The sequence below is a fragment of the Muntiacus reevesi genome, chromosome 3, assembly GCF_963930625.1.
Source record: "Muntiacus reevesi chromosome 3, mMunRee1.1, whole genome shotgun sequence".
NCBI lineage: Eukaryota > Metazoa > Chordata > Mammalia > Artiodactyla > Cervidae > Muntiacus > Muntiacus reevesi.
Window position 1 is genome coordinate 8,340,661 of NC_089251.1, and position 15,430 is coordinate 8,356,090.

The 15,430-nt window shown below is 49.5% G+C and overlaps 2 protein-coding genes and 1 non-coding gene across 7 annotated transcripts in view; 2 read left to right on the top strand and 1 right to left on the bottom strand.

The window, feature by feature from the left end:
- LRSAM1 (leucine rich repeat and sterile alpha motif containing 1) overlaps nucleotides 1-8,038 on the bottom strand; it is a 35,089-nt gene extending 27,051 nt beyond the window's left edge. Inside the window, exons 1-8 of one of the 5 annotated variants that reach the window (XM_065928410.1) lie at nucleotides 7,935-8,038; nucleotides 7,388-7,622; nucleotides 5,681-5,784; nucleotides 5,106-5,162; nucleotides 4,578-4,622; nucleotides 3,288-3,365; nucleotides 1,999-2,067; nucleotides 812-896 (exon numbers count right to left, since the gene is read on the bottom strand). In XM_065928410.1, the coding sequence (XP_065784482.1) occupies nucleotides 812-896; nucleotides 1,999-2,067; nucleotides 3,288-3,365; nucleotides 4,578-4,622; nucleotides 5,106-5,162; nucleotides 5,681-5,752 (406 nt within the window). In that variant the 5' untranslated portion in view covers nucleotides 5,753-5,784; nucleotides 7,388-7,622; nucleotides 7,935-8,038. The other 4 variants (XM_065928411.1, XM_065928412.1, XM_065928413.1 and 1 more) reach the window with 4 other exon arrangements.
- A 14-nt stretch (nucleotides 8,039-8,052) lies between these two features.
- RPL12 (ribosomal protein L12) lies at nucleotides 8,053-12,191 on the top strand. Its single transcript, XM_065928422.1, has 7 exons — nucleotides 8,053-8,211; nucleotides 8,826-8,899; nucleotides 10,364-10,462; nucleotides 10,797-10,878; nucleotides 11,434-11,520; nucleotides 11,864-11,976; nucleotides 12,137-12,191. The coding sequence occupies exons 1-7, from the start codon at nucleotides 8,175-8,177 to the stop codon at nucleotides 12,140-12,142; spliced, it is 498 nt and encodes a 165-aa protein (XP_065784494.1). The 5' UTR covers nucleotides 8,053-8,174; the 3' UTR covers nucleotides 12,143-12,191.
- LOC136165810 (small nucleolar RNA SNORA65) lies at nucleotides 11,225-11,353 on the top strand. Its single transcript, XR_010662780.1, has one exon. It is a non-coding gene; the product is annotated as a small nucleolar RNA SNORA65 (small nucleolar RNA).
- Nucleotides 12,192-15,430: the final 3,239 nt, after the last annotated feature.

Sequence of the window (15,430 nt, forward strand, 5' to 3'; positions counted from 1 at the left end):
TGAGCTGAGTGACTTTGGAAAACTGACTTGACCTCCTTGGACCAGTTTCCGCATCACTAAAATGGGGGTGCCCACACTATTTGGCCTTAAAGGAATACTGAGGGATTCAAAGAGATGATGCATATGAAAAGGTGCTCAGCATAGGGCCTATCACATGATGTACCTATCACAGTAAGTGATTAGTAAATTGGGTGCTATTATGTTTATGATTATTTATATGTTACAAATGGGTAAACTACAGCATCCTGTGCAGAAAGAACTGAAGGAAAAGAAGGAGAGAGCTGGGGGTATAGCGAGGCACGTGTTAGAATTTCGGCTCAGTCACTACCGCACTGGCTGGTCTTGAGCAAGTCACGGCTCTCTGAGCCTCGTTTTCCTCATCTGTAAATTGGGAATAAGACCTCCTTCCTCTCTCTCACACACTTGTGGCACCCCTGAGTGTGGAAGCACTCCTCACTGGGTGGGAAGGGATACTCAGAATGGCTCTCAGTCAGTCAGTCCACATTCTCACCATCCATCGCCCACGGTTCTAAACACGAGCGATAGAGTCTTGGGGGCCTAGCTGTCAACACTGTCTGCCCTCCTCCCTGTAAGGCCCCAGCTGGGAGGAGCTGCAGGAACCCTCCAGAAGCCCTGTCTCTGGTTACCATGGAGACACACCGACCACGAGGAGGTCCGACAGTTTGAGTGACACCTGGGGGCTGGCTGCCCTCGTGCTCAATGGGCCCCAGGACGAGCACCCTGGGGACACGAGCTGGGTCAGCTCAGAGCGGGCCGAGGGTCACGTGGACAGAGCTTCCTGGCCCCCTACCTTTCACATTGAGGGTCTGGAGCTGGATCAGGTTCCCAATGGAACGTGGGAGATAGGTCAGTTGGTTCCTTTCCACGTTCAAGACCTAAGAAAGAGGGAGAATGGCATGAGAAGACACACGCACAGACAAAATAATGCCTACCCCACTTCTGGCCAGGCATCATCCAGGCACCACACCCACATCTTTATCTCCTGACAGCCCTGTGAGGAAGACACCAATTGTCATGATCCCGTCTGAGAGACGAGAAAACTGGGGCTCGGAGTGGTGAAGTCCTGTGTCCAAAAGGCAATGCTAGACTTTGAACCTGGTTCTTGCTGAGGCTGTACCATTTATACTGACCACAAAACACCTGATAATAAGGGGATCCAGGTGAGGGGGCACGTGATGAAGCCTTGTTCTCCCAGAGTGAACAGAAGGAAGCAGAGCTGCACCCAGGCAGTGGGAGCTGCCCGAGGCTGCGGGGCCAGCAGCTGGTGGAGCTGGGATTGAAACCTGGGCTGATCGGCGGCACCATGAAGTGAACGAGGCCGACAGGATGACACATGAAGTAACCATTAAAAATAAACAGATATGATGGGAGGGCATGCACGTTAAAAGTAATGTGGCAGATGAATATTCGATGAACCAAAGGATGGCTGTAAGTTATTCTTATCAGGTATCCAAAAGCTACAGAACAGTGAATGCACCGATTCTACAAAAACACACACGCAAGAAAGGATGGCGCGTCCTCCTCTGTGAACTGGGGATGCTGCTGACATGTGCTCACAGAGCGGCTGTGAGCAACCAGTTGACAACGCAAGTGAAACTCTTAGCTTGACGCTGGCATGCAGCGCGTGCTTGATAAATGCAAGGGGCTGCCACTGACAAGAAGCAGAAGTGGGACGCCGAGTCGGAGAGCTGACTTCATCATTTGGAAATGGTGGGCTCGCTGGGAGTTCTTTTTCTGTAAAGTTGTGGAAGCTAGTGATGCAATCCCAAACACACGTGCCAAAAGTTCTGTGGAGAGATGCCCACAGCCCAGACTGCAATGCTGACACCACCCCTGGGCATCTCAACAGTAAAGGCGGAGGAGCCGGCGGCACCCAGGGCAGCCCGGGCCGGAGCACAACCAGAACATTCTGGGTCTGTGCGGCTTCACTTTCTTACATAGGGGGTCAGAGGTGGGCTGTGTCTCCTGCAGCCGTACCTGCAGGGCCGTCAGCTGCCCTGTGTCTTCGGGAAGGGCTGTCAGCTGGTTATCATGAAGATCCAGAACCTGCGGAAGGGAAACGAGTGAAACACCTGAAGTCCCCGACTGAGAAAGCCCGCGTGACTTCGGGCACCAGGGAGACAGGCTGTGGTGGTGGTGGGGTACCCTTGTGCCTCTGGTGCTGGTGCCTCTGGTGCCTCTGGTGCTCAAAGCAAGAGCACCCACCCCTTCCTCCCCAACTAAACGACCACTCCGTCTTTTTTTTTTTTTTAAGTATTATACCATTTCATTCTTATTTATCCAGTATGCGTGCATATTCATGTTGAAAACTCCTCATGGTCTAGATATATATTTGCATAGTAAAAGACTACCAAATATGCAATAAAATATTGATAGCAGTTCTCTAGAGTGTGAAATTATGTTTTTCCTTATGCTTAACTTGTAGAAGGAAATGGCCTGAAAAATCCCAGTACTCTTGCCTGAAAAATCCCATGGATGCAAGAGCCTGGTGGGCTACAATCCATGGGGTCACAACTTCTCTTTCTTTATGCTTAACTGTATTTGCTAATATTTTTAACAATGAAAATGAGCAAAATGAAGTAGGATATATATATATATGTATACATATAAAATGCATATATATGAAATATAAATATACACAAATATGAAAGCTTTTTAATGTTGTCTTTCTTCCTCTTATAAAAATAATGTGTGTTGGACCAGAACAATAAAGAGAAGTAAGAACTACCCCTAGTCCCTACACACCAGCATTAGCCACAAAAATCACTTTGATGCCTCCATGGCCACTCTCTACACAGAGATAGAGATATGATGGGAAGGCATGCACGTTAAAAATAATGTGGCAGATGAATATTCCACGTAGCCTTGGTCACAGCTCAAGTTTATGGGGAACAGCCTGGGGGGACCACGTCCCAGCCTCTGTCCTGGGGGAGCTGACTGTCAGGAGGGGGTCGCCCAGCTCACCACGCTTCCAAGCACTGACCACATGATGCCTGGCATCCCTCCTCTTGCTTCCTGTTTGGGCCCATCCATCCCCCGGTTCTCTGTCAGTCCACTTGTTATGAGTTTATGGTTTGCCTTTCCACCTAGCGGGTAAGCTCCCTGAGGGCGGGGCTCGCGGCTGCTTCTCTTTGCAACCTCACCGCACACAAGCCCGATCACGCCCAGAGTCCCGATGACGTGAGGCGCGTCTGGCATACACTCTGACAGCTGAGACGTGAAGGGAGGGGCGTGCTGGCTGCCTCCTGGGAGCAGGGCCCTGGTACCTTGATGGTGGCGAGACTCAGGAGGCTGCAGGATTTAGGGAGCAGGGAGGTGAGCAGATTCGTGTGGACGATCAACACCTGTGTGGGAGAGAGTTTCGGCGTGTTAGGCTGAAGGACAGCTGCAGGGAGGGAGGCTGGAGGTGGGGCAGCCGTCACAGCACTGGACACCAGCGGTCAGCCCGGCCCAGAGCTCTCTCCTGTAGACATCACAAGCGACGTCTCCAAACATGGGAAAACCAGATGACCTTAAACTCTGGAATCTGAAGACTGAAAGGGACCTCAGAGGTCTAATTCTTCCTTCCATCCTGAGAAGGGATCCCTGTGCAGCTGTCCCAACCTTAACGTCCCTCAGCTTCAGCAGCATCTTGTGGAAAATGTCGTTGTTGCTGTCTAGTCCCTCAGTCGTGTCTGACTCTTTGTGACCCCATGGACTGTAGCCCACCAGGCATCTTCTGTCCAAAGGATTCTCCGGGAAAAAATACTGGAGTGGGTTGCCATTTCCTTCCCCAGGGGACCTTCTTGATCCAGGAACTGAACCTTGCATTGGCAGGTGGATTCTCTACCACTGAGCCACCAGGGAAGCCCCTTGTGGAAAACAGAGAATTGATAAATTCCTGCCTCTGAGGGATGCTAATAAGCTAACAGACAGAAAGCACTCAGCCCAGGGCTGGGACATGGTCGGACGCTCAGAGTCATATGCTACTACTTTTGTTAGGTGTTGACCCCTGCATACTGATACTCCCAGTGTCAAGCTCACTCCTCTGTTGGCATAGAACACATTTTACCTACCTGCTCTTGGACACTTCATTTAGAATACTCTTACGTACCTGCATTCAAGGCTGCAATGTATTTCTGAAAAACCATTCATTCCACTCTTAACCTCCCCTAGTTGACCAGAATGAAAGGAGTGTGACTTTTACTATTAATAACCATGTGGTTATTCAGGGTCCATTATGTGGCAGGCACTCTACTCAGGTCATTTACATCTCTATCTCTACCTCCCTGCCACTCATTTAATTCTCATAATAGCTCTGCAAGAGGAGAACGACGGATGTCTTCCTTTCACAGATGGAGAAACTGAGATGTTAGAGTGTAAGGAAGTTGCCCAATTCAGGAGGGGCCCAGCCAGAGCTGCCTGATGCCAGGGCCTGTTCCCCTGTGAGGACACCTGCTGCAGGTGGAAAGGGTGCCATTCAGAGAGAAGAGGGATGTCTACGCCAGGATCCCCACCTGATTTCAAACAAGCAACCAGGCCATGAATAATTTTCTGAAAATGTAGATCCGTCTCACCTTCTTCTGCAGAACTTTGCATGTTGCAAAAGCCCCAAATGGAATCTAAGATGAGATAAAGAAGAATCAGTGCCTCCCTTCCTGCCAGTTTTTAACCTGTTTTCTGAGTGGCAGGAAGAAGGGGCAGGAAGTAAGTCTAAGCCCTGGGAAGGCTGGGAGGAAGCTGCAATGGGTGGTCAGCCCAATCAGCTGTCGGGTGACTTCCCCAAATACCCACCCCATCCCCATCATGAACTCCAAGGGGCAAAAGACAGGTCTCTGATGTCCTACAGAGAATCCCAGGCTCTCCCAAGGCCTCAGGAATCTGTGGGCACATTTTCTGGACTCTGTGACTCTTGAAGACCATGCTGAGGCCAAAAGATCATCTCAGTTTTCTTTCACAAGAACAAAAGCTAAGGAAACATCTCTTGACTAGAGCTTCTGGCCTCTTAAAGTCTCAGTCCACATCTATCATTTCCCAGGGACAGCAGAGTCAAGAAAGAGAGCAGATAAAACTTCACAAGCAGAACACCAACCACCCCACTTTACCTCGGAGAGCTCACATTTAGAGATGTCAAGAATGTCATCTGCTCCAGCTTCTTTTGCCTAGGGATAAAAAGAATTTAAAAAAAAGCCGGTGGGGGGGGGGGTGCAGTTTCTAGGACTCTACTGGTAGTCCAGTGGTTAAGACTCCATACTCCCAATTCAGGGGGCCAGGGTTCAATCCCTTGTCAGGGAACCAAATCCCACATGCCACAACTAAAAGAGCCAGCGTGCCATAACTGAAACCCAGTGCAGGCAAATAAATAAATAGTTTTAAAAAGAAGAAGAAAGAAAAGGAAAGGGGTTCGAGCAAAACATCCTTCCAGGGTGGACAAATCAGGCAAAGAAACATTGGATTAATGGCTTCAAAGAATTGCAGACACCCTCCTGGTTCAACTAGTCCATTCTGAAGGTGCACCAATGATCCTGGCTTTAATTTGACTCGAGGTCCAGCAGGGAAGAGTGTGAACAAGTCACACCAAGCGTGGTCAGTCTGCAGAGGGGAAGTGCAGCGTGGAGCCCTGCTGCCTGGGGCGGAGGTGGAGATAGGCATAGACTTGGAGGAAACCCATTTCCCTCACCAGACACATCTGGTACTCCAGGCGTTTCCGAGCCTCCTCACTGGGTTTCCGCTTCCGGAAGAAGAGTGGCATCCTTCCTTTTTCCTAGAGCGATCTTCACCACACTAGGGCGGAGGAGAGGGGTGAGGGCCTGGGGCATCTGTGACCGCCCCCCAACACCCTGGACAGCAGCACAGTAACAAGAGCACGGAGCTCATCTGCTGGACTATATGCTCCTTGAGGGCAGGGCCATGTCCATCTTGACCATCCATCTGTGCCCCGAGCCTGGCACAGCAGGTGCTCAATACCATTTGTTCTTTGTTGACCAAACAAGCAGCAGCAGGATATGGAAAAGCATAACAGCAAGCCAGGTGACCTGGCTTTGAGCCCACATTTGCCCCTGACCCACTGTGAGCCCCTGACATATCCATTCTCTGTTCAGGGCCCCCATCTCTCCTCCACATTAGACAAGGGGGTTGATCTGGAGACGTTTCCTCGGGTCCTCTCCAAGGAGGCTCTTTGAGGACTCTCACAGCCTCGGCTGATGAATCACCTCTAACCCCCGAAACACTATCAGAGTGGCATCAGCAAACCACCAAACGCTGCATGGCTTTAGCCAGCTCTGTCCTTGATCCTGGGGAACTCAACTACATCATAACCAAAGAGATTTCTGAACTATTAATAAATAAAAATTCAAAAGCAATTCTCAGGTAATTTACCACTCTCCCAGTTATTATGATCCCATTTGATCCTCACCACAGCCCTCTTTATAGTAACAAAATTGATGCTCATCAAGTTCAGCTATCTGGTCATACAGCTGGACTGTGGTCCGAACCAGTCTGGAACCTCTGCTCTGTCAAGTCCTGATCCCGTGGAGTTTGCCCAACTCCTTGGTGCTTTAATAACTTAGCACACACCGAGTACACACTGTCCTGAACTCACGGCCTGCCCGGTATCAGAAAATGTCAGCACTTGACATGGAACATCAGTGGGTCAGGATGCACTCATACACAGAAGCTTATGGTTAATAGCACGGACTCTGGGATGATTTTGTTTGTTTGTTTAACTGTTTTTGAATCCCAGCTCGGCCACCCACCAGCCATGTCCCCTTGGTTCACCTCTCTGAGCCTCAGTTTCCTCATCTGTAAAGTGTGAGTAATATAATGTTCCCAACACCTGGTTCTATTTGGAGCCAGTGATTTCCATATTTGTAAAGCCCATAACACAGTACTTGGCACAGTGTTAATCACATACCATCACACATCTAACAAACATTTATTCAGGGCCTAGGACAGTAGAAAGAGCTGGGCAGAAAGGGGCCAGGGTGGAGATGCAGTTGAAGAAGACATATACCTCCTCCTCAGGGTAGGGGCAGAGATCACAGGTCTCTGCCGACAGAGGCGTGGGCTGTCTGGGGAGCTGGCCTAGCCTGCAGAGTTGGCTCAGGTCCCTCTGGTTGCCCCACCTGTCTGCAGGGATGGGGAATAATTTAAAACCAGCCCTCCCCCATCTCTGCTTAATGACCAGCTCTTATCCTTCTGCTCCCCAATGACTAACCTTCCTTCACTTCCTCCCCAGTGGCCACCTCTCTTCCATCCCTCCTAGAAGATCAGCTCTTCCCCATCTGCTCCCTGATGTCCATTCCTCATCCACCCCCTCCCCCGGCGTCCAGACTAGATGGGAAGAGCCACACTCATCCTCCCCAGCCTGGAGCGGGCAGTGCCCCACCTCGCTGTGCAGATAAACAGGTCCCTGATGGTCGTCCCCGGGGTGGACCTGAAGGCAGGCCGATCACGCGCAGGGCTTGGTCATGGACGTGGGGTGGCAGGCCACTGGGCACTGCACGTTCCCTGCGGAGCAGAGTCTGGTCTCCTCCAAACGTAGAAACTGGGGATTGAAACTCAGAATCTCAGAAAGTCATGCAGACCAGGATGACGAAGTCTGAGACCGAAGACCGCAGAATCTTAAAAGAGTTAAGAGATGGACCGGATTTAGGCTCTTAACAAAATTGTTCTAATGGCTAAAATGCATACATCACGAAGGAGTTAGAAGGTGGTCCGAGATCGCTGTGGCCGAGGTGTCTCAGAATGCGATACGGACCCTTAGGAGAGGGGCGGGGCTCTGGGATTGGGTTACTGGGACTATGGGGTGACCCTCAGGATAAGGGAGAATGGGAAACACTGGGGCTAGAGATCTCGGGAGCAGTCCTCTGTTGTCTGCCTTCTCAGGGAGAACTGCCCCGAACACCCCTTCAGACCCCCTAGCCACAGCTCACCGCGGTGCCGGGTTCTCCAGCCGTCAGCCTCAGGTGCCTGCCCACAAGCAATATGGCAGCAAGGGCGTCGCTGGAGGTTGGGCGGAGACAGCAGTTCTCGCGACAGTCGCGCTTTCGGGTCTATATCCGGCTCAATCGTCCCACCTTCCGGTCTTTCGGCTTTCGGCTAGGAGGAGGCGAAGGTGCAACTTTCTTCGGTCGTCCCGAATCCGGGTTCATCCGACACCAGCCGCCTCCACCATGCCGCCTAAGTTCGACCCCAACGAGATCAAAGTCGGTGCGTGCTTTAGATGTGGCCGGGGCTTCGGGATGCGGCCCACGTCGGGTCTCAAGGCCGCTGCCTCCTAGGGGCCTGCCCTCTGGTGCTGCGTTCAGGGCGCTGTGTGGTCGTGGCCGAGTCTCTTACTCTTTCTGGGCCTCGGCTTCCCCACGTGTAGATGGGGAGGGAGGACCGGACGACCTGTGGCGGCTTCACAGCCCGCACGCCTTAGGGTAAGGTTTGTCTCCGGGCGCTTCTCTCTAGGCTGGGTTGGCCGGCGGCCGGGGCTGCCTCCAAGCCGATGCGGTGTGGGTCTCGGCAGCGGTGCCCGAACCCAAGGTCGCCGTCCCTCGTGGCGTCTGGAGCGGTTCTCGCCTTGGCGGGAGGGTTGTCTTGCTTTGCTCCCCGCTGAGGCTCTTGGCATTTTTCCGAGAAGAGGCAAACGGTGGTGCGGCCAGGCCCGCAGAGGACTGCGGAGGGAGGGCTGTGATTTGGGCGCCCCTTATTGCCTCGAAAATCCAATGGACAGAGGATCCTGGTAGGCTACAGTCCATGGGGTCGCAGAGTCGGACACGACTGAGCGACTTTACTTACTTGACTATGCGGAGGCACTAATCCTTTCTTTCTCTCAGTGTACCTGAGGTGCACCGGTGGGGAAGTCGGTGCCACGTCTGCCCTGGCCCCCAAGATCGGCCCCTTGGGCCTGGTAAGTCATCCCTGGAGGGGAGGGGCACTTACTAAGACTCTAGCTTGCGCAGACACGATTGCCTCTGAGGTGTCGTTGATAGGGACAGATTGCCATCCCCTACTAAGCCTCTGAGCCACTGAACTGGCACCAGCTGCCGCAGGAAGGTGGTACATAAAGGTGGAATCTGGTACTTGGAACCTGAAGTTTTCCAGTGTGTCTTAGTTACTGCTCTGAGGGTACATGAGGGATGGGATAGAGGAGGCTTTTGAAGTCAGGAGTGATAACTGTGTAGTCTGCTTGGTCTGTTTCTTAGGGAAATGGGCTGCTGGAGGATTGAATGGGGTATGAAATGGAGACCTTTGTGAACGTTAGAGTAGCTAATATTAACTCTGCTTTCAATCTACTGATTCATACACTTGGCTTTACCGAGTGTCCTGGAGAAGGAAATGGCAACCCACTCCAGTATTCTTGCTTGGAGAATCCCAGGCGGACTACAGTCTGAGGTTGCAGACAGTCGGACACTACTGAGTGACGAACACAGACACCTAGGGTCGGACTTAGTCTTTTTCTTGAATGTAATCAGGTCTTTGTTCTTTGGGCACTGGGCTCCCGTCTGAGAAGTTAACCCCTCATGGTTTAGCTTAAGCAGCGGCCGCCTTACCTCTGTTCTCCCAGAGCTCAGCTAGTGCTCACTGGGTACCTCTCTCGTTCCGTTCAGTCGCTCAGTTGTGTCCGATTCTCTGACCCCACGGACCGCAGCACGCCAGGCCTCCCTGTCCATCACCAAGTCCCAGAGTTTACTCAAACTCACGTCCATGGAGTCGGTGATGCCATCCAGCCATCTCATCCTCTGTCGTCCCCTTCTCCTGCCCTCAATCTTTCCCAGCATCAGGGTCTTTTCAAGTGAGGCAGTTCTTCGCATCAGGTGGCCAAAGTATTGGAGTTTCAGTTTCAGCATCAGTCCTTCCAATGACTATTCAAGACTGATTTCCTTTAGGATGGACTGGTTGGATCTTCTTGCTGTCCAAGGGACTCTTAAGAGTTTTTTCCAACAGCCAGTTCAAAAGCTTCAATTCTTCGTCGGTTAACCTCCTTTATATAATTCTCTTCAGGGGATTATTGCCCAGACCGCATCCCCATAGGTTGACTAGGATTGGTCAGACATCAGGAACATGGTGTCTTTAAAGATCCCCTGGTGATCCAAATGTAAAAGATACCACATAGATCTTTAGGAAAGGATAGGTAAGGGACTTGGACCCACTATGGCCTTAAACCTCAAGGTTACAGCCTTGGATAAGCTAAACCCATAGCCTCATTTTTCCAATTTAATTATGGTGATAGCCATACCTTGATTAGGTAGGGACAGTTAAACGTGTTTCAGAAAGCTTGCTTGTGTGTGGCCAAGTGAGAGGGACTGGGCAGATTTTCAGATCGGTTTCAGTTAGGGCACAGTGTGATTCTATATACCTTTTATTTCTACAGTCTCCAAAAAAGGTCGGTGATGACATAGCCAAGGCAACTGGTGATTGGAAGGGTCTGAGGATTACAGTGAAACTGACCATTCAGAACAGACAAGCCCAGGTACTTGGTTTGAGGGAGGGCAGAGGTAGGGATACCTGGGAGGCAGGTTTTTGCTGACCTGCCACCAGTGGTAAGCTAAAAGCAATTTTACTTGTGGGGAGGGCTGTTTTGAGAGCATGGTTTAAATATTAACTCTTGTCACTTTTGAGACACTGGGCAAATCAGTGTTTGCTGGGATAGGGTAGGCTGTGTTTCTGGTTGTGAAAATTAGCTTGAATGTACATTTGGTAAACAGTGTCTGGCCCATGGTTCCTGAGAGCCAAAGTGCATGGTATTATTGGTTCTCCTTAGAGGGTGGCATAGGGCTTATTCACATGGAGAATCTCTTCTGCAGATTGAGGTGGTACCTTCTGCTTCTGCCCTGATCATCAAAGCCCTCAAGGAACCACCAAGGGACAGAAAGAAGCAGAAAAACAGTGAGTCGTTTTTTCCCTGGTAACTGTGGGTGGTGTCCAGTGTAACAGACATCTGTACATGCTCCCTTTAAGGAAATGGCATCGGATGGTACAGGTGTCTGTTACAGAGCCAGGCATTGCCCACCAGTGCCCTGAGGCTCTCCCCAGGCACTGGTGTGGAGCAGACCCCTCCGCACTTACAGGAGGGGACTGTCCAACAGGGTGAAACAGGTAACCAGTAACTGGGGAAGGGCAGCTTCCTAGTTGGATGACATACGGACAGCTTTTACCAACCTCAGTCACTTTTTTCTCTTCAAAACAGTCCCTTACATGTAAGGTTAACAAAACTTGATCTTGTGTCTAGCCACCCGCCACTGCACCTGACCAGTTTTCTGTTGGCTGGTGCAATCCAGTGGTGAGCTAAAAATAAGCCCAGCTTAGGAAACAGGGTTATTCTTCATGTGGATGACTCTGTGCCGAAAGCATGGGAACAGGCTAGAAATGGATGAGGAAGATGGATTGTGGTCTGCCCTGGCCTCAGGTGGTAACAAAGCTTCTCTTTTTTCTTTTCTGCAGTTAAGCACAGTGGAAACATCACTTTTGATGAGATCGTCAACATTGCCCGGCAGATGCGGCACCGGTCTCTAGCTAGAGAACTTTCTGGTAAGAGCAGAACAGTTTGGGGCCACCTTAGTTGTAACTTGACATGTGTTTGTTTAGTGGCCTTTTCCCAATTAGAAAAGGCTCTGTAAGACCTGGAATTGGAGTGTCTTTTGGTTTGAGTCTGGGTATCGTAGGATCTGTGGCCAGTTTTGCACTTGGAGTTTTTAAATGATACTGAGCGCTAAGTTTTGGATTAGGGGGGCAATTACCGATTACCAATTGCCAATTCTTGTAATCCATAAAAGAGTTATTCCTTGTTCCTCTCCTCACCTGTATCCCCTCTGGTATCTGAGAATTGCAAGGGACTGACTTACCCTCTGATTCCACCTTCTCTTAATGACAGGAACCATTAAAGAGATCCTGGGGACCGCCCAGTCTGTGGGCTGCAATGTTGATGGCCGCCACCCTCATGACATCATAGATGATATCAACAGTGGTGCAGTGGAGTGCCCAGCTGTAAGTAACTTCTGCACTGATACGGTTAAAATTAAGGTGAAAACTGGAGGGGGAGCTAATGTATCCTTTGAGATACTATAGAAAGTTCTAGAAATGCTCAATAGTGGGGGATAAAGTTTTTTGTCCTGTTATTGAGTGGTTTCTTTTTTCCCCTCAACAGAGTTAAGAACTGCAAAGAAAAAAGAAAAATAAAGGATCATTTGACAACCAGTGGACTTTCTGATGTAGCTTCTTCCTTGGCGGGAGGCGGGGGGGGGGGGGGGGGGGAGCCGAGTCTTTGTAGTCAAATTGTGGTCATTGGGGCCAAGGTGACTGATGAAGCAGCAATCTGTGGAGAACAGAATTCTGTCCTCAAGAAAATACTGTTTGTCAGAAAGAAAACTTGGGAGTTGAACATAACAGAAAATACATGTGGAAGAAGATCTTCCCAAACCAGTTTACTCAGTTGGTGAGTTGCATGCCCAGGGCTTTGCTGTCCATCCCAGCACATAGCTGGGGCTCAGAATCACTGATGGGACAACCAAAGAACCTGATGTTTATGGTCCTTGACTGATCTCGTTGATGTAAAAGCGAGGTTAAAGTCTACTAATGTAGTTAGCAGTTCCTGGTTTAAACCCTCAGGGTTTGCTTTAAACCAGTAACAGACTTTCCCCCAAGCCTCTCCCTTGTCTTTCCCTTAGTTCTCTTTTTGATTTTCTATCTAGAGCTCCTCACTCATTTGATTTGATATGCAACAAATGAACATCAAACACCTGGGTGCTGAGACAAAAGCTTGAAATACCAACCTGGAAGGGGCTTCTTTCTGGGTACTTAACTAAAAGGGGTTAGGGATGACAGCCCTACGACCTTCATTTCTAGTTGCTTTCCTTTCCCATTTTTGTGTTTTGTGTGTACGCTCAGACACTTTGCAACCCCATAGACTGTAGCCTGCCAGGCTCCTCTGTCCATAGGATTTCCCCATGCAAGAATACTGGAGCTGGTTGCCATTTCCTGACCCAGGGGTTGAACCTGGGTCTTCCGCGTTGCAGGCAGGCGCTTTACTGTCTGAGCCACCAGGGAAGCTTAGGTTTAGATGGTTTTTAACCACAGATGCAAGCAGGTGTAGAAAACTTCACCGGAAAGGACTATCTGAGATCTCCGAAGTGAGGAGAGTTTCCAGGACATGTGGCAAAGTTACCAAGGAATCAAAGCTAGAGGCCTTAGGTGACAACCATCCCACACTACATCCCATCACTAATGGGGGATCGGCATACCTATCAAAAAACACCAGGGAAGCAGTTTATAGCAGGTAGGATCTACACTGGTGGTGTAATGGAGAAAGGAGCAGGCTAACAGGCTGAAGAGCTTGATCCAAGATAACTAGGCTGTCAGGAAGGAGGGAAAAGGAAAACTGACTCACTTGCCTTTGAACCAGAAAAGCATGGCTGCCGTCAGATGGCCCCAGTCTTGTTAGCCCTCCCTCTAAAGTGAAAGTCATAGTTAATATGACTTATTAACTATACATATTATATTACAGCTATATATTATAGTTAATAGCCTTAGGTCTATGTTACAGCTATCTTATTCCAAGTGGAAAAAGCTAACTATAACTTGTGTGTGCCTGTGCTCTGACCCCATGGACTGTATAGAACACTCCAGGCCAGAATACGGGAGTGGTTAGCCATTCCTTCTCCAGGGGATCTTCCCAACCCAGGGATAAGTTTCCTGCATTGTAGGGGGGATTTATCAGCTGAGCCACCAGAGAAGCCCTCCCTCAGGGACTCTGTTTAGGCACCTTGCTGAGGTTGTGATCTGTGTGATCAGATTGGCTAGTTTTCTGTGACTATGGTTTCAGTGTGTGCCCTTTGATGCCCTCTTGCAACACCTGCCGTCTTACTTGGGTTTCTCTTACCTTGGGCATGGGGTATCTCTATGGTTCCTCCAGCAAAGTGCAACTGCTGCTCCTTACCTTGGATGAGGGGTATCTCCTCACGGCCAGCCCTCCTGACCTTGAACGTGGAATAGCTCCTCTTGGTCCTGCGCCCACGCAGCCACTGCTCCTTGGATATGGGGTTGCTCCTTTCGGCTGCAGCCCCTGACCTCAGGCATGGGGTGGCTCGTCTTGGCTCAATGAAACTAAGCCATGCTGTGTGGGGCCACCCAAGACGGTTGTGGTGGAGAGGTCTGACTGTGTGGTCCACTGGAGAAGGGAATGGCAAACCACTTCAGTATTCTTGCCTTGAGAACCCCATGGACAGTATGAAAAGGCAAAATGATAGGATACTGAAAGAGGAACTCCCCAGGTCGATAGGTGCCCAATATGCTAGTGGAGATCAGTGGAGAAATAACTTTATAAAGTATGAAGGGATGCAGCCAAAGCAAAAACAATACCCAGTTGTGGATGTGACTGGTGATAGAAGCAAGGTCTGATGCTGTAAAGAGCAATATTGCATAGGAACCTGGAATGTTAGGTTCATGAATGAAGGCAAATTGGAAGTGGTCAAACAGGCAAGAGTGAATGTCGACATTCTAGGAATCAGTGAACTAAAATGGACAGGAATGGGTGAAATTAACTCAGATGACCATTCTATCTACTACTGTGCGCACGAATCCCTTAGAAGAAATGGAGTAGCCATCATGGTCAACAAGAGACTCCGAAATGCAGTACTTGGATGCAATCTCAAAAATGACAGAATGATCTCTGTTCGTTTCCAAGGCAAACCATTCAATATCACGGAAATCCAAATCTATGCCTGACCAGTAATGCTGAAAAAGCTGAAGTTGAACAATTCTATGAAGACCTACAAGACCTTGTAGAACTAACACCCAGTAAAGATGTCCTTTACATTATAGGGTACTGGAATGCAAAAGTAGGAAGTCAAGAAACACCTGGAGTAACAGGCAAATTTGGCCTTGGAGTAAGGAATAAAGCAGGGCAAAGGCTGGTCATAGCAAACACCCTCTTCCAACAACACAAGAGAAGACTCTACACATGGACATCACCAGATGGTCAACACTGAAAGATTGATTATATTCTTTGCAGCCAATGATGGAGAAACTATACAGTCAGCAAAAACAAGACCTGGAGCTGACTGTGGCTCAGATCATGAACACCTTATTGCCAAATTCAGACTGAAAAATCGAGAAAACCACTAGACCATTCAGGTATGACCCAAATCAAATCCCTTATGACTATACAGTGGAAGTGAGAAATAGATTTAAGGGACTAGATCTGATAGACAGTGCCTGATGAACTATGGACGGAGATTTGTGACATTGTACAGGAGACAGGGAGCAAGACCATCCCCATGGAAAAGAAATGCAAAAAGGCCAAATGGTTGTCTGAGAAGGCCTTACAAATAGCTGTGAAAAGCAAAGGAGAAAAGGAAAGATATTCCCATTTGAATGCAGAGTTCCAAAGAATAGCAAGGCGAGATAAGAAAGCCTTGCTTAACGATCAATGCAAAGAAATAGA

What these genes read in the sequence shown, in the direction of transcription:
- RPL12 (XM_065928422.1), top strand. Translation starts at nt 8,175, where the DNA reads ATGCCGCCTAAGTTCGACCCCAACGAGATCAAAGTCG. An exon ending in AGATCGGCCCCTTGGGCCTG is followed by an intron (nt 8,900 to 10,363) that starts GTAAGTCATCCC and finishes TTATTTCTACAG; the next exon opens with TCTCCAAAAAAGGTCGGTGA. An exon ending in CAGAAAGAAGCAGAAAAACA is followed by an intron (nt 10,879 to 11,433) that starts GTGAGTCGTTTT and finishes TCTTTTCTGCAG; the next exon opens with TTAAGCACAGTGGAAACATC.